This window comes from Alosa sapidissima, chromosome 18 (assembly GCF_018492685.1).
Source record: "Alosa sapidissima isolate fAloSap1 chromosome 18, fAloSap1.pri, whole genome shotgun sequence".
NCBI classification, from domain to species: Eukaryota; Metazoa; Chordata; class Actinopteri; order Clupeiformes; family Clupeidae; genus Alosa; species Alosa sapidissima.
The window spans coordinates 423,587-444,903 of record NC_055974.1 but is presented as its reverse complement, the minus strand read 5'-3'; the positions used below and the strand labels follow the sequence as shown (position 1 = coordinate 444,903).

General features: G+C 45.1%; 1 protein-coding gene across 2 annotated transcripts; it reads left to right on the top strand.

Moving 5' to 3' along the window:
* The first annotated feature begins 106 nt into the window (after positions 1–106).
* zgc:153012 (uncharacterized protein LOC777626 homolog) lies at positions 107–20,706 on the top strand. 2 transcript variants are annotated; one of them, XM_042069455.1, is made up of 4 exons: positions 107–3,660; positions 7,524–7,681; positions 18,070–18,121; positions 19,037–20,706. In XM_042069455.1, exons 1-4 carry the CDS (start codon positions 2,794–2,796, stop codon positions 19,175–19,177), a joined length of 1,218 nt encoding a protein of 405 aa, XP_041925389.1. In that variant the 5' UTR covers positions 107–2,793; the 3' UTR covers positions 19,178–20,706. The 2 variants fall into 2 exon arrangements, with proteins under 2 accessions (XP_041925389.1, XP_041925388.1); XM_042069454.1 differs by lacking the exons at positions 107–3,660; positions 7,524–7,681 and adding an exon at positions 12,160–15,856.
* The last annotated feature ends 611 nt before the right edge of the window (positions 20,707–21,317 follow it).

Here is a 21,317-nt window from a genome sequence, read left to right as displayed (position 1 = left end):
TTTTGTAACCTGTGTGAAAGAGTGTGTGATTCAACGTTTGAATTCCAAAGGACTTCGGAGTTATTAAGATTGATTTTATTATCATATAATGCGTCAGAGGGCGCCAAAGACCAGCTCTCTGTATTAGCTCTTCGTCTTCCTGGGCTCGATGCTCTGGTTGATCTGGGGCTGGTCGCGTAATATGATGATTCCAGGCCGGGAGAGGAGGCGATCTCCGGTCTGACCTCCACGCTGCAGGGCAGGAAGTTTAACAACTGGTGCGTGCTACATCTGCGAGCGCTTATGGCTGGAGAATATAACTTAACTCTATAACTGATGTGTTATTACCCATAATTATGTTAATAGCCTATAACATTAGAAAAAGTTACAGATAACATGTTATTTGTATGTCCAGTTATTATAAGAGAAGCACAGTTTTGAGCAATATAGCGATTACATTTTTTTTAAAGTAGTCAGCGGGAGATTGTTGAAAAAGTAGTTGGGTAGCAGTCGTCGTCTTTTTCTGCCCGCATCCGGAGCGTCTAGCTCAGTTGCATAGGTGAGGAGTCGAGATTATCCAGGGAGAAGGGATGCTCCGCCGACGCATCGTGCGTCCGAGGGCGGGACTTCCGTTTGAAGAAAACTTGTCAACAGTTTCGCACCAGAAACAAATAAACATGTAGTTTGATTTCGCGAGAAGAGGTGCAACAACTCAGCAAACGGCCACGAATCCGGGTTATGGAGAGACGCACAGGCCGATAAACCCAAAATGAGCTCGTTCAGGCACTAGCAGTATTTAAAACTCTACTGAGCAGTCTGAACGAGCCGTGAACGTCTCTGTAAATAGTTGTGCGCTGAAGTCTACCAGTGTCCAACGAGAAGGGAACTTATTTCTTGTGAAACGGGTGGACAGCTGCTCCACAGTTGAAGATCGTGAGCTCGCCACAGAACCTCGCCTATAGCTCGTTTTGGTTCCAGTGGCAATTTGTCGTAGAATCGCATTGCTTCAAAATCACAACTTGGACTCGGTTCGAGCCTGGAAGAGGTGTGACGGACGAGAAGTGGAGAGACGGACCGAGTGTGTGAGTGACAGAAACAGGGTGTTGTAAATCTGAGAAACAATGGTGTTGGATTAACCTTTTTACTGTTTTCTCACAACAAAGATTTATAAACGCACTATTCGTACTTTGGTAACACCTGAATGGGCCTCAAGAGGATCACAACACGCCCCCTTTAACTTATGTTTTCCGATGTGAAGAGTTGAGGATATTCTCCCTAAAAGCCTGGCACAAGCTTCTGTGGATGCGTTTTGGCTCAAATATTCGTCACCCGGACAAATGATGTGGGAGGAACATTGCGCAAGGTATACTACATCAGTGCAGTAGCCTTTCTTTTCCTGGAGATTAAAGCTCATGTGAATGACTGACTGAGCCTGGAGAAAAAAAACATTCACACAAATGAATGCGTACGTAATTTCTCTTCGATGTCCAGACTATATCAGATGTGGACATCTGGGCTCATGATGGGCACACCTTTGGTTCACAATTTCAGTCGAAAACCTTAATCTCTCCTCTGAAGCTGACGGTTGGATGTTGCGTCATTTGCGGCATGGTGCGAATGCAACCGTTTCTGAAGTGTGCTGGTAGGCCTATATTACATCAAATAATAGTTTGAAACCACAGCGTTCCACGGGCCCCCAGTCAGGAATCTAAATTGGCCCCGGAGACGTCAGAGTTTTGGCTGCAACACTCTATTGGATTAAAAACGTTGCCTAAAATACGTGACCCTCAGCACAAATGCCTACAGCGGAAAGTTGTTCACCGATTTTTCTGGGAAAACCTCTAGATAATCCACAGCATGGATTACCCGTGGTAATCTATAGTTAGACTTAGAGCTCGGTGTTTCTTCTTTCGGTGTGAAAGAATTCCCCTGTCGTGTCGACCCAGCCTCTGACACTGCTCACGGTAACGGAGAGAAACATTACCTGTCGATGAGCAGCGTAAAAGACAAATATTTTTGAACTGCTAGTTTAGATTAGTTATTTTGTTGTTGTCGCTGTGTATTTATTTTTAGGCTATTGTTATCTTTGACCCGAGGGACAAGGGATTCACCCAATTTGACCTGATCGACGCGCACGTACGAGATCCACATCCTTTGGTGGAATGTATCCCGTGGCGCAGGCGCAATAACACTGTCAGACAAGCCATCTATAAATACGCGAAGTGAGGAGGACGCCTTGTTCGTCTTCAGCCAAGTGCGCCTTGCGCAACCTCTGAGCAGAGAGCTGCCTGCTCCTGTGCAAAAAGGCTTGGCTCCAGGTCTCACTTTCTCTTTTTTTAAAAAACAAAACATTACAAAGTTTTCACTCTTTTTCACAAGATCGCACAGTGAGGGCTTTTAGGAAAGTTTTATGTGTTTTTAAAAGTTTTAAAGTGCACAGAAGGAGTGTAGTTGCAAGCCTATGGGAAGGCCTGTGTGAGTTCACCTGAGGACTGTTTTTGAGTGTGATCTGTGGAATGTAACCAGATGCTCCCCTGTGGGTTTGCTGATGAAAAGAGACCATTATTTTTCCTCACCCCCCAAGCACTCTCTGTCCCTGTCTGAGTGGAGATACTTGGATGTTCCATGATACTTTTGGTTGACCTCAGAGATTTGTTTTCTCATTCTGTGTCACCCAGTAGTTGCATTGTTGTGTATGTGTGTGTTGGAATCTGGGCATTAACTAGAAAAGAGATATGAGTCTTCACACTCAGGGCTAACACACACTCAATTACAGCACACACACTGACACACTTACACAATTTCACCTTAACAATGAGTGGGGGTAAGAAAAAAAGTGGTTTTCAGATCACTAGTGTGACGTCTGACTACAGCCAATGGGCAACGGATAGCCCCACCGCCCAAAACCCTGCGGCTGACGCCAGCCCTACTGGGGTGCTTAGCAATGGTGGCCAGAGCACCATGGCTTCCCCGTCTCTCCCTCACCGACAGCAGCCGACAGCCGACAGGAGCTCGACGGACACTCCTCAGGCTGTGCCCAACGGACCCAGCCCTTTTCTCGCCCTCAGCCCGCCTTCCTCGCAGATGGACAGGAGCTCCAGCCAACCGGCTACGCCCGTTCTCTCACGCCGGCAGAGTGAAGCTGAGCAGCAGGGCAGTGGCGGGGGCAGCGGCGGCGGTCTGAGCAGTAGCGGCGGGGCGTCTCGCTTCCGCGTGGTGCGCCTGGGCCAGGGCCTCGGGGAGCCGTACCGACGCGGCCGCTGGACCTGTGTGGACCAGCTGGAGCGGCCCGAGCCCGAGCCGCGCCTCCGCCGCGTGCTGGACAGCATGCGGCACGCTCACTCGCTGGAGTCACTGGAGACAGTGGGCCTGGAAAGCGGCGGCGTCGGCGGTGCAGTGGCCGGCGCAGCACTCAAACCGCTGGGGCTGGCCAAGGGTCTGCGCGGGGCGACGGCAGCAGCAGTGGGGCCCATCGTCCACTCACAGGGCACCACCCACCTGCTGGCGCACCAGCAGCAGCCACAGCGGAGGCTGGCCGGGGGGGCGGGAGGGGGCGCTCTAAGCGGGCCGCCCTCGCCAACGCATGCCAGCCCCGAGCCACCCAGCCTGCTGTCACCAGCCACTTCACGCATGCGCAACATTCCGCCGCCACTCAGGCTGGACATGGATGCCACCGGAAAGGTAAAAAAATACACACACACACACATTCACTTAGCCTGGCCTTGGCCTGTCTACGCACTTCCGGTCGATTTCTTTTCCCTACAGTACTCCGTCTGGAATAGGTTGATTCACGCTTGTTTACTTCGGCAGTTGGGCAGCCGACTCCGCCTTAACAATCTTTGGACCAACCAAGCGAACAGAGGGCGTCCCTGAGAGCGATTACGTACCCAGGCATGGTGTTTCAATTACTACGTCCCCGTCCCCGAAGCAGATCGCTTGGAATACATCAACGTAGGGAGCGAAAAGGGCTTATAGAGTGGCAAAGTCCCGCCCCTTCTACTTCCGGTCCATGGGACCTATCTTTCAAAAAATTATGAACGGGAGTTAATGGAGAGATAACAATTATTTTTTGGTCCAGTTTGAATTGTGCCACGAATTTCACATATGATGTGTGTGAATTTTAAAGATCATTTTTCACATCAAGAAAGTACTGTTGTTCGATAGACTTCAAAAGTTATGTTGGTTTTGTGCGAATCCACTCAGTGGACTACATCTCTCGTCTCGAACGATGTACGTCACCAACGATAAGAGCTGTTATGCTAGTTAACGGTTGCATCTTGCTGCCTACTATGTCACTTAACAGTATGTAATGTACAGTCTATGGACGAATACAACTTACCTGATGTGTTTAATCCTCTGACTCATGGTATTTTCTTCGGCAAGGAAAGCCCAATTAAGACCTGTTGCTGGTATGCTTGTACAATCTAGTGTGGCTGTGAATGAGCTAACGTCACTAGCGCGACTGATGGGTTTGTAGTCGTTGGAATTACGATCTTTCACAATGTTGTAATTCAATAGTTACAAAACAAACTGCAAATGTCTTTACATGAAAAATTGTCTTTAACATTGACAAACATCATATGGGTAATTCAAGGCACAAGTCAACCAGAAAATAATTTATTTTTCGCCATAGACTGCCGTTCAAATTTTTTTGAAAGATAGGTCCCATGGAGGCAAACGGAAGGGGCGGGACTTCGCCACTTATGAAATCTTTGAGCAAATGTGAATAATAGTTTAGCCAGAGCCCGTCTACGGAGAGCCTCCCCACTCTCTATTAATCCCATACAAACCAAATTTGGCTGCAGTTCACCAGAGTTCACCTAGATGGCAATCGCGGGCGAGTCCAAAATACATGGGGTCCTATGGAGCTACATGGCTACATTTATTGTTTTCACCTATTTAACAACTGAAACCCTCAGATTTTATTTTATTTTTCACAAAATGGATATGGATTATCAATCAAAAGTGAAATAATCAGGGAGTCATGTCCTTTCGTTTTCTTACAGGTTGGGTCGTTGTTGCCCATAACACGCTAGCATTGATGCTATGCTACGCTATGATCATGCTAATGAATGACGTCATTGACACGTTTGAAAGGCTTTTTAGAACAATTAAGTGACTTTAAAAAATATAATACTCAACCAAGTGTATTGTCTTTGCTTCCCCGTTCAAATACAATATTAAAATTACTTGAAAAAAATATATATCCCGAGAAAAGTGGATTTTGAGGGGTACAGCTCCATAGACCTCCATTCATTCTGGACTCGCCCGCGAGCGCACCTAGATGCAGTACCACACCGGAAGCGTTCCGAGAGTGAAGGTTCTCCCCTTATTAGACATTCTCTGGTTTAGCCTATTAACAGGAGTGTCACGAACGAAGTCACAGTGGAGTAGGATGTTATATCGTCAGCTAAACTTTAGTCATAGATTTTTGTCACTTAAAAAGGCTACGAACGTACCCGAGTCAAACTGTAGTAGTTTGACTTGGGTACATTCACAAAACACTATATGATGCATTTTGGCGAGAGTCACGCAGATGAAACGTGTGATTGTTTGCTGATAAGATACACCCGTGCTTGTTATGGGCGTGCAGAGAAACTTCTCTATATGACGAAACGCTGGTTATTAGTGATTGGTTCAAAGGAACTCCAATGATTTTAAACCAGAGCCCGTTTATTCTCTGTTTTAAACCTCAAACTGTGCCCTCCCACCCGGAAATAAACGTACGCCTATGGATCTAGGCCAGACTCTCTGCGAAGTCAGAGAGTTTGGTTTCTAGGCTAACATTCACTCACAGACACACAAGTTTACAGAGTTAGACAGACACATTCCCACACTGTAAGCACACAAGTTCTTATAGTACATTTATTTATGTACTCATGTATGAATATTGTTAATATAACACTTAGTTTAGAGGGCAGGAGTTATGTCAGTGACTAGTTAACACTGATTTTGTGTAAAAGGTCACATATTACCCCCCCTTTTTTCACAAATGTATCTCAATAATTCCTTATGGTCTTAATAAAACATCTGGTGTACTAGTCATTACAACACCATTTTCAATTTTGCCTGCCCTGTTCAGAGTGCCCTATTTGTGTCCCTGTTCCTTTACACACAAGCATTACATTACATTGCTCCATGGCTTTGCTTTGACATTTTAGTTTAGTTCCCAAGCTTGTTTCGCACTTTTGTTCTTTAGGCAGAGACCAGATAGGTAAAATTGAGGCGGTTTTATTCAACAAGCTTCCTTTAATGACATCATGAAGGGAAACGTTCTGAATTGGCTCATTTTCATCTCATTTCCAGACCAAGGCAGCCCATAAACAACTGTGTTATTTTGGTGTTGTGGCATCAATTGCCATCCCAAATACCGAAATACATGTGTAAAAGCACTGAAAAGTAACATTTTTCATAATATGTGACTGATCATTTTTCTAACAATTAGATTAATAGGAAATTTGCAAAACCACATCCACTGACTGCAAACCATGCTTGATTTCAGTAAGGCGTATATAGCAGTTATATTAATGTTAGTATTACTGTTAACAGTGTGACATATTATGGTATCATCACATGCAGAGATATGCAAAATAACTTGTTGTTTATTGAGGGGCTGGTAATTGGATTTTATGGACCTTTTGATTTGGGCCAGTCTTGATCACATACATTAGACACGCATATTCAATGACACACACACACACACACACAAATGCATGTGCATGCACAAGTTTATGTTGAACTCATTTCTCTCATAAATCCTTATTGAAATAGATATGTATACTGTAATGCACACTATGCACCTAATTCAGTCTAACATACAATCTCTACCCTCATTCGCACATCGTTCTCACTCGTACTTCTCACATTCACACACACTTTCTCACACACCCAGATTATTCACCGGCAGACTCATATTTGTAGTGTTCATTGCCACTCAGTGAGTTTGTGACTCAGCCTGATTCACATGTACATGTTCCATCAAAGCCACAGCTAAACAGTGAAACAGGAAACAGGAAGTCTACTAAACAGGATGTCTGTCCAACTTGCATACTCACTGTTTGCTGGGTTAATCTGCAAACTGTTGACATTATAAAACATGAGGATAAAGCTTTAATCAACTGGCTGTTAGTGGGTAAAACAGACAAACATGGTAGCTGGTATGGACTGATAAAAAAGTAATTCTTTATATCAGACACAGTATTGTTTCAGATTCAGATTATGTTTTGAACAATGCTGTAATGAACTTCCTGGTTTCCCTTACAATTCATGACCCTGACGTCAAAACTGTATGCATTACCAGGGCAGACATTGCACACCTGTTATTAAGAAGTGTAGAGACCAGGTGTCTCCTTCCCATGCTTGCCAAACCAGCTCTCGGAACAAGCCTGAGCACATGTTGCAGTCAGCCGAGTCTACTGTGTCATGCAATGCTTTTAAAGACATACAGGCCTTGAGAGAAAGTGAAGACATCAATTTAGTTTTTTTTCCCCAGCTGGTCTTTGTGGATCTCCTAACCCCCCTGTCTGTGTTTCCTTGTCAATCAGTTCCGTATGACCCAGTCCCAGCCCAGCTCCCCTGGTTCCCACCTGGGAGGTCGAGATGGTCTGTTCCACCCGAGCCTCACACCCATTCAGACACCCTCAGCGCTTGCCCTGGCACAGTCCATGTTTGGAGTGGGGGGTGCCTTTGAGGTGGATGAAAGGTGGGTATTTGTGTGTGTGTGTGTGTGTGTGTGTGTGTGTGTGAGTGTGCGTGTGTGTGCGTGCATGTGTGTGTGTGTGCACACACATGCTATTATGAAATAGCAATGTAGTGTTAAATACTGACTCAAGACGGCGTGAGACAGAGGGCTGAATGCTCAGCCCTGCCCTTTATAGTGGAGCATTACCGTGATGTCACGCGTCACCGTGGGTCAGTCAGAGTTTAGAATGAGGCGGCCAAGAGATCATCTCTACTCTGTTGTGCTGTTCTGCCTCATTTGGGTTGAAGTTGTTAGTTTCAAAAAGGACACCACAGATAAAAGCACTTGGGTCATATCAGGAGTCATGCATATGTTATGTTAAGTGGCCTCTCTACCCTTGTATCCTTTTCTACTTTTTTCTTGTCTTCTTTGTATCATCTCTTTTTCTATCTCCCCTGTCACCATCTCTTCTCATCACTCACTATATCTCTGCATGGAATTGTAGCTCTATATTTAGAGCTGGAGCACTGATGAGCGCAGTTGCATTTTTGGAGACCAGGCTAGAAGGCCACTGTGAACCTGCGGCTCCGCTGGAGGCAATGTTGGCTCTGGTCCAGCGGCACCCTCCTGAACTTCACAGACCAGTGTGCACAGTCTCAGCCACTGTCTAAATACCTCGGCAAACACACACACACACATATGCTGGAGCACACAGACAAGCGGGCAACCGAACATGAAGCAGACTCACACATGAATCATTGAAGTGATGAACATACAGCCAAATACACATGTACACACACAGACACATACATGGGTTATATAATATGTGCATGTTAGCATCAACACCCCTTAGAAAGTATACTCACATGTTTCGTATGCATGCACACCATACAGTGCGTACAGTAAGCTCTCACTCTTTCCCTTCAGCCCCCCCTGCTCTCTTTTGCTCTTTCTCTTTCTCTCTCTCTCTGTCTTTCAGTGTGATTAGGGTTTGTGGTTTGTGAGAGCAAGAGAGAATAGAGCCCCTATTCATGCAGAGAGAGGGAGGAGTGTAGTGAGAGAAAGCAGTGCAGAGAGAAGGAAAGCAATGAAGGATAGGGGGGAAGGGAGGCAGGAAAAGAGGGAGCAAGTAAAGAGGGAGAAGGAGAGGCCCCAGGAAAACCTGTGTGTGTGTGTGTGTGTGTGTGTGTGTGTGTGTGTTTGTGTGTGGCTGTGTACATATGTATTAGCATTTGTTTGAGTGTGTGTGTGCCTGTGAATTGTTGAGTTGTCCTCACGTTAACTCCCATAAAGTTTATGTATACCTTGAAGGGATTGTGTGTGTGTGTGTGTGTGTGTGTGTGTGTGTGTGTGTGTGTGTGTGTGTGTGTGTGTGTTGAACAGCATTTGCTTCATCTCTGACCAGGATAGTGTGTATCTCTCTGGCCATTTTCAGCTAAAGTTCATGGTCAGGCTATAAGGGGAAGTAGAGTCAGCTTTGATATGTGTGGCAATAGAGTGATGTGTGCACAAGAGATAGACTGATAATGAGAGAGAGAAGAAAGAGAGGGACAGAAAAAGATTGGTATTTTTATTTGTTATATGCATCACAGTAAAGGGCAGTTCAGTTTGTATGGTAAACATGATGCTGCACACAGTGAACTGTGTGTGTTTGTGCGTGCCTTTTTGCATGCACACAGGCAGATTAGCGACAGTGTACATCTGGGTAAGAGTGTTTATGTTTTGTGTGTCAGTATGTGGCTGTGCATTTGTGTGTGTGTGTGTGTGTGTGTGTATGTGTGTGTGTGTTTGTTATCTGCCACAACACTAGCTTATGTTGATACCTTATCCTCTTGTCAATATTTATGGAATTCAATAGAACAGTGTGTGCACCTGTGTGTGTGAGAGAGATAGGGAGAGATAAAGAGAAAGAAAGAGAGAAAGAAGTTTCTTAACAATTACAAAGCCTGAATCATTGCATAATAAACACAGGGCTTTACATAATAGCATGCTTGTGCAAGACAGGAGCCTGATCGCACTTCTGGAGAGCTGTCAGTCCCACAGGCCCTACCCTTCTCCCAGTGAGTCACTAGTCATTTTTGCACTGAGTAATATGCCGCCTTTTGTGCACCTATATGGCGGAATGCTGGACGTTTTTAGACACACCGAGGCGGAACGGCAGCTCGACATGGCCCGCCAATTTTACCATTTTCCACCAAGAGGGGTAGACATAAAGGTGCAACATGTTGTTCCGTCAACAGTGTAAATGCGTCAAGGCGGAATGGGGGAATTTGGGTGGCCGTTTTGATGACTACATGTGTCCAACCCACCACTGGAGATTTGAAATCTGACTGATCAAAAGCAGCAATAGCAGAGACGGCACATTACAGAAATCTGCACATAACTTAGGAGCTGGACATTAGCAAACTTAACTAGCAAACAAACTAGCAACATGCTATGCAGCCAAACAAGCAAACACAGCTAAACATACTGACAATGAACTCTTACCTTTATGGTCTACAAGTATCCACAGTTATCCATAGTTAGCAGTGGTGCGTGGTTCTGGTCAAAAGCGGCCCGAGCTTGCCCGATATTTTAATCAACCCGACCGCAACTCGGACCACGAATATTAATTAAGACAAAATTATACCCGACCCACGATCCGACCCGCTTATTTACAAAATGTTTGGCTATAGTCTACCATGCAGTGTGACAGTAGGCCATTTCTGTAAAGTAAACTTTATGCAGTAGAACTACATACAGGTAGTCATGCAGGACATAGGCTAATGTTTGCGCAGAATGAGAATAAGAGTGCAGGCACGCACGCAACCAGCTAGGATTAGCTAAACACTAAGACAAGACTTCAAGGCCATGGACATACATTTTTCTTTCGAAAACAGAAATGGTGGAGGCAGCAAGGTAGGCAAGAGAGATACATTGCTGGTCAAAATGTTAGCATAAGAACTGGTTTATAATGCTGAATGAAGCACAAAGCTTAACTGAAGTTAAAGCACATACACTGTTTAAAGTCACAGACACAACGAACTAAGGTAACTTTTATACGCATAGGCTACCAATGCGTGAACCTATCACCATGGCATGACCTATACATAGATATGGCTGTGTGTAGTCTGTGTAACATTACATTCCTGCTGGCACCCTTTACCCATGACATCCCTTATCCAATTCTCATGGCTGTAGGCTAAAAGTTTAATATGGGCAGGTGGTAAAGTATCAGCATTATTTTACTGAGCGACTTGTCATAGTCTAAAAAAGCTGTTCCAGTGTATAATATAAAGCAATCTATTGCTTGCTTGAGGTTTGGGAATTGCACTTTCTCGCTTTGGCTGGGAGGGCTTGCCGTATTTGTGATGAGTCATGTTGGTCGTGCCTGTTTTGTGGCTATCATTCTTTTAGCTTTGCAAGAAGTGCATAGAACATAACTTCCACTACTCATCTTCTCTAACCTTTCCAAATATTTCCCATATATGGCTTTTCCTTTAACTTAACAAGAGTGGCAGCATGTTGAGGTAGCTCCGTGTCTTTGTATTTTTTTTTTCTACATCTTTTGTTTACTTTTTACTTTGCTTGAATTTCCCCTTGGGGATCAATAAAGTATCTATCTATCTATCTATCTATCTATCTATCTACATCTTCATCCTTCCGGGTACAGGTAGCCTATGTGGCAAGTAGCGCTCTGTGTATGTGAAATGCGCTATACTAAAACTGACTTGACTTGACTTGACTTGACTTGACTTGACTATGTGGCAAGTATGCTGCAACCAATGATATCTTTGAAAAGCAATTATGAGTTCAATATTGATGTTAGTCTTCTCGTGATACTTCAAGTATTTCTTAAAAATATATATATATATATTTAACTAATTTGAACTGACCCGGCTGCAAATGTATGTATCATTATCAAATATTTAATATATTTGGGCGGACCGCGCAACACTGATAGTTAGTCCACTCTTATTTCAGTCATGCATTCTTCTCGATGTGAGATAGTTAGAGATAGTCTGGCCATATTATACTATCACACAGGTCTAACTAAATTCAAAATCTTCTCCAGAAACACTCTTTGTTGTAGAACTATATGGACCTGAATATGAACCAAAATTTGCGATGTTAGCAGGCTTACAAACTGTCCTAGTATGATACGCAATTTCTGGCATCCATTAGAGAAGCAATGGCCAACATAACTTAACTGTAGCCTACATCTGTCTCATCTTCAGGGAACACTAACTTGACCCACAACTTTATTTTCATACATTAATTTAATTAACAGGCAAGCCTATATGGCGGTTAAGCTATACATTTTGAGGAATAAAAACATTGAAGAATTAGTGATGGCAAAATCCTAGCCTGGAAAATCCAGACCCTAGGAATCTAGAAAGATTAAGGGTCTGGCCATGACTAATGTAATGGCCCAACTCGAGGGGCGGCACTAAGCATGCATTTGAAAATCTCACTGCACGCAATTGGATAACACTACAACCAATGTTTACTGACTGATTTGTTGCAGCGCTGTCGTCATCTGTTTAGCTCACCTCTGGCCCGCCTATATCAGATACACCGATGTGATTTGGTGCCCTACGATACAAGGGACATAAGTAATGAGCATCATTACTCATTGCCAGAGTGACTCGCTGAGCAAATTCAAATTGTGCTCCCGCGAGAACTCTGGATTTCCAGGGTAGCAAAATTCCCAGCATGTCAAAGCTATGTGTGAAAATCATGCATAGTTTGTTATGTTACTCCTCACGCCCAATGTTCCACGTCATGCTTCATTTTGCTATTCGGTCTTGCTTCCTGGCTCCTCAACATGCCGAATTGTATGTAAACACTCGCGTTACGAAGTACCAGGCCAGCAATGTTTTGCCTCATTTTTAGACACACGATGCGGCATAAAGACGTCTCCTCTTTCCTGTGAATGTTGTGCGATCCCTATCTAAAGATGGTTACTGTAGAGAAGCTGATCAGCTGAACTTCCTGGTCCAGTGTTTGGGGAGTCCGGATGGGCTTCTCTGTCCGCAGTGAATTTCCTGAGTCGGCTCACTTCTCTCTCCAACGGACGAACACACACACACACACGCACACACACACACACACACAAACGTGCATGTACACATGTCCTCTGTGCCAAGATCATGTCTGTACATGATAAATCACATGCCTTCACACATACATACATACACACACACACACACACACACACACACACACACACACACACACACACAGATAGATTGTTGTCTTTAGTGAGAGGACAATGGAAACTTTTTGCCATTCACGCGGAGAGTGGGTGGGCAGAGAATGCAGAGTGCTGTGTGATTGGCCGAGACAGTGAGTAGGCGGGGAACGGAATGTGTTGGCCTATCACCGAAACTTGGCTGTGTATGTGTCGTGTGTGTGTGTGTGTCCATGTGTGTTGTGCGTTGTGCGTGAGCATGAGAGAGACACATTGTATGTATGTGGGTAGGTTTGTCTGTGTGAGGGACTTTTGTGAGCATTTGTGTATTTTGTTTTTGTATATGTGTGTCTTTGTGAATATGTGTGTGTGTGTCTTTAGAAAATGCTAATGTCCCAAGAGAGGGCCACTGAAAAACACACACTACCCCACAGAAGGAGAGTGGTAGCCACAAGAGACACAGCTCTGTCTTAAATCCAGTCCCTGCCGAGCCACCAATTATCCTGCAGACCATCCACATACGGAATTCATTTCCAGGGGAATCCGAGGCCAACGTTACTGTACGTTTGTGTGGCGAGGTGGGCCTCCATATTGCTGCACCGTATCCAGAGGAATTTTGGGATTACGGGAAAGACCTGCGGAGAGACGGCCACACCCATCCGGCTCAGATTACCGTAATCCTTGAGACATTCTGCAGACGCAGCGTGGACTGGCCTTATTACCGGGATTAGAGCAGATTAAGGGGCCGGATTAGGACTGACCAGCTAAGGGGAGACCTTGTGATTGGGATTTTGAGGAGCCTTCACTCAGAATTGAACACACATACACAAACATACAAACACACACACACTCTGAATGAAACTGAACCGTTTTGTGTTGCTGTGTATGTGACTGCAGGCTGGTGAGTTCAAGTGGGTGTGTGTGTGTGTGTGTGTGTGTGTGTGAGTGAATGAGTGTGTGTGTGGGGGGATGGGCGTGTGTGAGCTCTGACCCAGAAATGGATGGTGACTGAGACTGAGCGCTGTAAATCAGAGTGGCAATCCACCTGTTGCCCTATGCGGACCCTCTCTCTCTCAGAACGGCGCCGGAACAATCTGCACATCGCTGCTCTTTTTTTAGTGCTGCCCTATGTTGGGAGTCACCCCATCTCTCAGTTACCCGAGATTCACACGCCACCGCTCCATTTGGTCTACCACAGGAAATGGTTAAATAGAAGGCTTCCTTTGCTTGATTCTATGCTGTGGCTGTCTGGCTGTTGCTAAGCTAACCTTGTAAGGAAGATGCAGGTGAAGTCATTATCCACTTCCTGTTTGCGAGACTTCCTCCTGCCCGTTTAGAGACTGAGTAATCGTCCCCGGGGCTGTGAACATGTTTGGCAGTGTGAAGAAGATCATATCTGCCTTTGAGATTCGCAGGCAGGCACGTCCAGTCTCTCTCCCTCCACCATTACCCTCGTCCATCTCTTCGTCCCATGTCTCGGCGTCCTCCCCGTCCATGTCCCTTGGTTCTCCTTCCTCATCATCCTCCTCTTCCTCCTCTGTCCTGTCCAAGGTCTCTCCTCTTAACAGCCCTGTCAATCATGAGTCCAGACCCTATCCTCTCAGGGCATCGTCTCCTGGCAAGCCCTGTCTGGGCTCCAACTCTTGTTCTTCACCATCTGCGAAGCGATTGGCCCGGTTGTCTGTCCCTCCAGCGGCTGAACCAATCATGTCATCTTCCTGGACTGCCTCTCCACCTTACCCCCAGAGGACAGCAGAGAAAGTGGTGATGCGGGAGAGATGGAAGGATGGGGATCGGGAGGGGACAGAGGGAATCATGATCAGGGATGTCCCCCGGATGCGGGTGCGTGACTCCTGGCCCATCGGGCAGCAGCAGTTTGTAGAGCGGGGGAGCCGGTACACCCAGATGGTTCCCCTCCGGGCAGACAGACACACTCAGACCATATCCACCACCACAGGGCCCAGGGCCACATCTGCCATTAGTCGGAAATCTACATCTGCCTCAAAGTCCACCACTATTACCTGTGTTGGATCCAAGTCAACACCTGTTGATGAACCCAAAATCCGCTCTGGAACACAACCTGTAGTTATTTCTACCACTCAACAAATCTCCCACTCTAACAAAGGGCTCGTTGCTAAAATCAATACAGAGCCTAAAGCTAGCTGCACCACCGGGTCGATTTCCACGAACACTGCTTGTCCAAAGGAATTGATTGTTAATTGTAATCCAGGGCTTCCAGTCAGCTCCAACACAGGGCCTTTCGTCACCGCCACCACCAGGCCCATTATTAGCTCCACTACAGGCCCAACTATCAGCTCTGCTACAGGACATGAAGTCAACTCCACCACAGGGTCTACTGTCAGCTCAGTGACAGGGCTTAATGTCACATCTACCCCAGGACCTACCATTGGCTCTACCACAGGGTCTTCTGTTGGTTCTCACATAGAACCTATAGGATCTATAACTCAGCCTCAGTCTAACAGACTCACAGCAGTTGGAGCCTCCCCTTCACCCATTCAACAGTCACCTGCTGCTGAGGCCCAAGCCCTAGTTGCACCATCCTTAAGGGGTGCTCACCCCTCCAACTCCCCAAAATCTCCCTCGATCCTGGGCAACCCTCAAACCCTCATCTCTTGTGATCCTCTGGGGCAGCACACACCTCAGTCATCACCAGCCTTAGACAGCTGGCAGCAGTTCTGTGGAAAGCCTATGTATGCTTGTGACCCTGCCTCAAACAAAACCATCCTCCCAACCCAGCCAGCAGTTTCACACCAGCCAGGATCTTTCTACAGCCCTCAAGGCCTTGCTCTTCAGTCCTGCTGCCCAGCTAGGGGCACCATCTCTGGGACTCTATGCCCTGGCCTGTCCCCTGGTCATGGAAGTGTGGGAGAGACCAGGAGGAAAGGAGAACAGGGGGGTCACTCTCTTCTCCCCGTGGTCAGGCACAAATTGGACCTTCCAAAAGAGGCGCGGACCCGTGGTTCAGAGACAGCTTTCTTGTCCTTGGTGCTCTTCTGTCGAGGGTAATGCTGTGTGTGTGTGTGTGTGTGTGTGTGTGTGAGTGAGTGCGTTTTTGTGTTGAGTGCGAGACATTGTCAGTAATGAAGTGTGACTGTGTGTCTGTGGTATGTGAGTGGCATGTGAGTGTGAACAAAATATTTTGGACATCTATATTCTCTCACCTCTGTGATGTTGCCGTCTATTAGTTTGAAGAAGGAATGTGTTTGTGCATGTGTATTTTCTCCCTTCGGCAGTGTTGCCTCTCATTATGTTTAAGTTGTTTCAAACCCCCCCCCCTGTGTGTGTGTGTGTGTGTGTGGGTGTGTGTGTGTGTGTGTGTGTGTGTGTGTGTGTGTGTGTGTGTGTGTGTGTGTGCGCGCGTGCGTGCGCGCGTGCGTGTGTGGATGTGTGCGTGCGTGGATGTGTGCGTGCGTGGATGTGTGTTTGGGTCTGTCCATGTGTCTGTGTGTGTGCATGTGTGTCCTCATGTGAATGTATGTGTGTATGTGTTTACATCAGGAATAGATCACAGTAATGTGAACCATGTGCCTCACTCACTACACAACAATGGGATCTGTGTCACAGATGCTCAAACACACACACACACACACACACACACACACAGATAGTATGGCAGTGGCAGTCCTGGGGGTCTTTTTGTGTTTTACAATTATACAGTTGTGACACATTTACAATTTTGACTTAAGTTCACACACACACACACACACACACACACACACACACACATACAGACATCTGCACAAATATAGGGCACATGTTGAGGAACATTCCCGTAACTGTCCCGTAAACTGGTTTGGGCACTGAAACCCACACTGATTTTATGGTGTGTGTGTGTGTGGGTGTGTGTGTGTGTGTGTGTGTGTGTGTGTGTGTGTGTGTGTGTTTGTTTGTATGAGTAAGAAGTGAGAGAGAATGACACAGTAAGAGGGCAAAGCTCCAGCAGCAAAGAATGTTTGCCTGTAAATCGCTCATTGTGTACCCCTCTCTCTCTTTCTCTTTCTCTCTGTCTGTCTTTCTCTCACTCTAGCTCTTTTTTACTTACTTTCACCATGTCACACATACACACACTGCCCACAGAAGCTGTCATATCTCTCTTTTCCTCTTTTTCTGTCTGTCTCTGTCTTCCTGTGTCTAACACACACACACACACACACACACACACACACACACACACACACACACACACACACACACACACACACACACACACACAAACCACACACACACAAACCACCCACACACACACACACACACACACACACACACTGTATGTGTATACCTACACTTTCCCTTGCATTTACACTCCACTATGTTTGACAGATTCAAACACTCTCACACAGTCAAACACTCCTCCAGCTTTGGGTCTGCATGTCACGAGTTTTCTTCTCTGTGATCCGAACACCTTACATTTGTCTGTCTATAACACTTTTTCCCAGTCTTCCTCGGTCAACTGTCTCTGTTTTCTTATCTGTCTTAATCTTTTCTTTTTACTGGCCATTATGAGTTATTGCCTTTTCTTTACAACATTGTCTAAAGTAGAAGGCCAGCATCTTAAAATCACCTCTTATGTTGGCACTAGTGTTGTGTGGGTACTATTTAATAAAGCTGCCAGTTGGGGGCCTGTGAGGTGTCTGTTTCTCAGGGCCCGTCTACACGACGATGTTTTTTTTTTAAACCGGTGAATTTATGTTATCGGTTAGGCCTTGCGTGTACACGACGCCAGCATTTTAGGAGGCTGTAACCGGTAGTTTTTGTAATGTTTGACCTCTATAGAAAGCTGAGATCCTGTAGTTTTCGTAGGAAACAGTCAGAATAAATGTGTGATGTACTGACTCAGAGGTAGAGGTTAGAATATAGTTTTTTCTTTCTGCCGGATTACAAGCATCTCTGAACTGACCACATTTCAGCCCTCTAGGTCACTTGATATGACTTAGAACTGAGACCTAGCACAAGATCTTGTGAAGCTGTGCTCAAAAGTAGATCAATATAGAATGAAAATATGAGTACTTTAGACCATTACCGCTGGCGGGACAATGCAGATGAAGTTAACAGTTGAGTTGAAAACCGAATTGTCTGTAGTCTCTTTATTTCATGCAACTAGTAGAAATGTGAGGTCATTAGATCTGGATAGTGAATTAATATTTGTTGTATGTTTTTGGAAGTAAATTGTCTAACTGATCAATCTGATTCTGTGGCTCTGTCCTATTGTTTGCAGTGGATCTGGTAATAGTGCAATTGCTATCGACAACAAGATTGAGCAAGCCATGGTGAGTTACTTTGCCTCTGTCTTTCTCTCTCTCTCTCTCTCCCTCTATCTCTCTCTCTCTCTCTAGGCTTTTTCCAGACACAACAGTTCCCTAACTGGAGGCTACCCCTCTCCTACAGTTCCTAGGGATTTTTTCTGTTTGATTTGCACTGCCTGTAGGAGCTCTGAGATGACGTAATTCACCTTAATGGAGCACTCACGTTGGGCCAAAACATTGCTCAATAACTTGAGCTTGGCTTCCCCCCTTAGAAAAAAGCTTTGATAAAATGTTATCTAGACAGACATGCCCCTTGCAGCTAATGTTACAACTAAGTATTGAATAAACCATTTTTATAGGCAGATTACATTACCATCAAATTAAAACAGTAGCAACTAAGCAAATTTAACCAGTTAAGCAAATCTAAACAGAAGCTGAATTGAAAAAAGGCTTGTGCTTGATCAATCAACATATAAATCATGGTTCCTTTGCGTGCAGCGAAAAGACCCTAAAATAAAAGCTGAAATAGTTATAGGAACTGAGGTTGGAGGAACTCAATGTTTCCCATTTCCATGCTGTGCAAATGCGTAAAAAGGGGATAGTTTTTCAAAAGGTTATAGGAACTGCAAAAAGTCCCATTGTGAATTTAAGGGTTTAAGGGCCTTTCTGTCTCCCTCCTCTGTCTTTCTGTATTTCTGTCTGGAAAGGGAAATTAAGTATGGAATGAATGACCCAAAAAACAGCCCTAAATGAGGACATGCACATTCTCTTTTCAGTGTGTTCTATTGTCTGTGTAAACAACTTTATATCCAGTTGTGTGTGTGTTTGTGTTTGTGTGTGTGTGTGTGTGTGTGTGTTTTGAACTATGTTAACATGAATCTGCGTGCATAAATAATGTATATTTGCATATTCCATCCCTGTGTGTATGTGTGTTCACAGGATCTGGTGAAGACACACCTAATGTTAGCTGTTCGAGAGGAAGTAGAGTTGCTGAGGGAGCAGATTAAGGAGCTGACAGAGAAGAATGCCCAGCTTGAGCGAGAGAACTACATCCTCAAGGCCCTCAGAGACCGCCACTAAGTATGATGGGTCTTGTAGTCCTTATGCCCCACAGGCCACTTGAGACACACAGCCTGTTTTCCTATCAGTCTCCTGGAAAAGTGAGACAGGTGTGATTGGATGTGAGGTTTGTCTACCCACAGCAAACACAGGAAGATGCACTTTTCTTGTCCACAGACCACATGGGACTTGTCACTGGCTATGGGAGGTGGCTATGGGAGGTATCTTTACTCCTCTGGCCTCTGGCCTTTGGAATGGCACTCAGGATGAAGGGATGAGTGAAAAAAGAATGTGTAGAGCGACAAAAGAGATGGATGGAAGAAGAGGAACTAAAGGAGCGAATGAAAACTAAGAACTTAGGACGGAAGGATGGAACATTTAAAGGCTTCTAGGACTCCCTGATCCAGGCACAAGCAGACTATACACTTGCGCTGCATTTGGTATATTTTTTTGAACATATTTAAAATCGTACATCAGATACAATTGTATCTGCACCTGTGCAGAATGCACTTTCACACAGATGCACACAGGATACACACAAATTCATGATCTTAGATAAATCTCTCTCTCTTCCTCCTTCCCTCTGTCTCTCTCGCTCACTATCACTGGCTTGCACACACACCTGCACATTTTCACCATGAATTAGGGAGTTGTGTTAGAAGTAAAACTTACACTGTCTAATATCTCATATAATCATTTTAAGGTGGAGTTTGCAATAATGTCTGTCATAATAATGACGAGTAGTGTTAACAAGAGATCTACCAAATGGGGACCTTTGAATGCCATCTTTATTTATTTAAATGTGTTTTCCACCAGAATGAATGTTTATTTTTTGCAGTCAACCAGGCCTATGGATTGCCTTCAACTGTGTGTGTCTGTGTGTTTTTGTGTGTGTGTGTGTGTGTGTGTGTGTGTGTGTGTGTGTCTGTGTGTGTTTGTATTCCTACGTAGCTCTGTCTTGCCATTATTAGGCTGTGGCCTCTCCTCTCCTACAGATGCCATGCTCATTTTTTTCTGTCAGCAGTATTAGGTAACTCTGACAACCAAACGGTGGGGTGCAGTCAAGTATCAAGTATCAACTAGCATAGACTTTTACACATCCTGTTCCTGCTGTTATGGAGTCTACTTCAAAAGGACCTCAGTGCCTGCCCTAAAAACTGCCTGTGTCAAAGCATATCTCTGTTGTACGTTGTGTTGTGTGTGTGTGTGTGTGTGTGTGTGTGTGTGTCTGCATGAGTGTCTCTTAGCGCCTTTGTGCCAAATGGATCTTGAATGTCTTACTCTGCAAGCACTGCTCTGCTCAACGGCTAGTTTTGTACATTCTTGTTAGGTTGCTGCAGTAACAATAGTTGTGTGCTGTTTTGTTGCCATTCTCACTCCCGGTCTATGCTGTTTGGCCGTTCCTCCGGTAATGCTGAACAGTGGTACGAAGGGGGTGTTTCATGACTGTTACACCTTTGGTTCTGAACTTAAAGCTATTGTCCGAGATGTTAATTATCTCTACTGTTGAATGGAAAGAAAGAATAATCTAATAAATAACTTTTACTAAGTACTGTTGTGGTGTATCTTTTCTCCTTTTCTCCTTGCACAGTAAGGATTCTTCATGTTTCATCCACAACAGTTCGGACAGGGATAGGCTTCCTACTTTAGGCTACAGTAAGAAGCCTGAGGGTGAGGAATGCTTTGAGGGCCTGAGAATTAAATAAAAGAGGGAGTGTTTTGGCTGATGTCCTCTAACCCCGATCATAAACATCCTCAACTTTCTTCAGTTAACATTTCTCACGACTCCCCTAGCCAACATCACATTGACAAATGCACACATAGGCCTACACACATGGTTGTAAACATAATGTGCTTTCTTCTTGACAACCGCTGATTATAAGGTCTATCACTCAGCATACATTTACTGGAACAATTTATTGTACTAAAAACTAGATTAGGCTACAAAGGCTATATCAGTTGTGAAGAGGGGAGTTATAAGAATTGTGTAAGTTGGTTAACGAGTTCGTCTGGGTTCACCCTAATCAAATAAACGAATTCTTCAGCAAGGTGTGTGTTTTGTTTAGTCCGCCAGAGGGCGACGTTTAGGTAGGCCTAAATAATGTTGTGGTTCTCCGCCGCCAGGGCGAGGCGCTGCTGTCCTGATACAGGAATTAGTCGT

Coding starts and splice junctions, on each gene's coding strand:
- zgc:153012 (XM_042069454.1), top strand. CDS start 14,202: ATGTTTGGCAGTGTGAAGAAGATCATATCTGCCTTTGAGATTCGCAGG. Junction 15,857..18,069: donor TTGGTGCTCTTCTGTCGAGG/GTAATGCTGTGT, acceptor TATTGTTTGCAG/TGGATCTGGTAATAGTGCAA. Junction 18,122..19,036: donor ACAAGATTGAGCAAGCCATG/GTGAGTTACTTT, acceptor GTGTGTTCACAG/GATCTGGTGAAGACACACCT.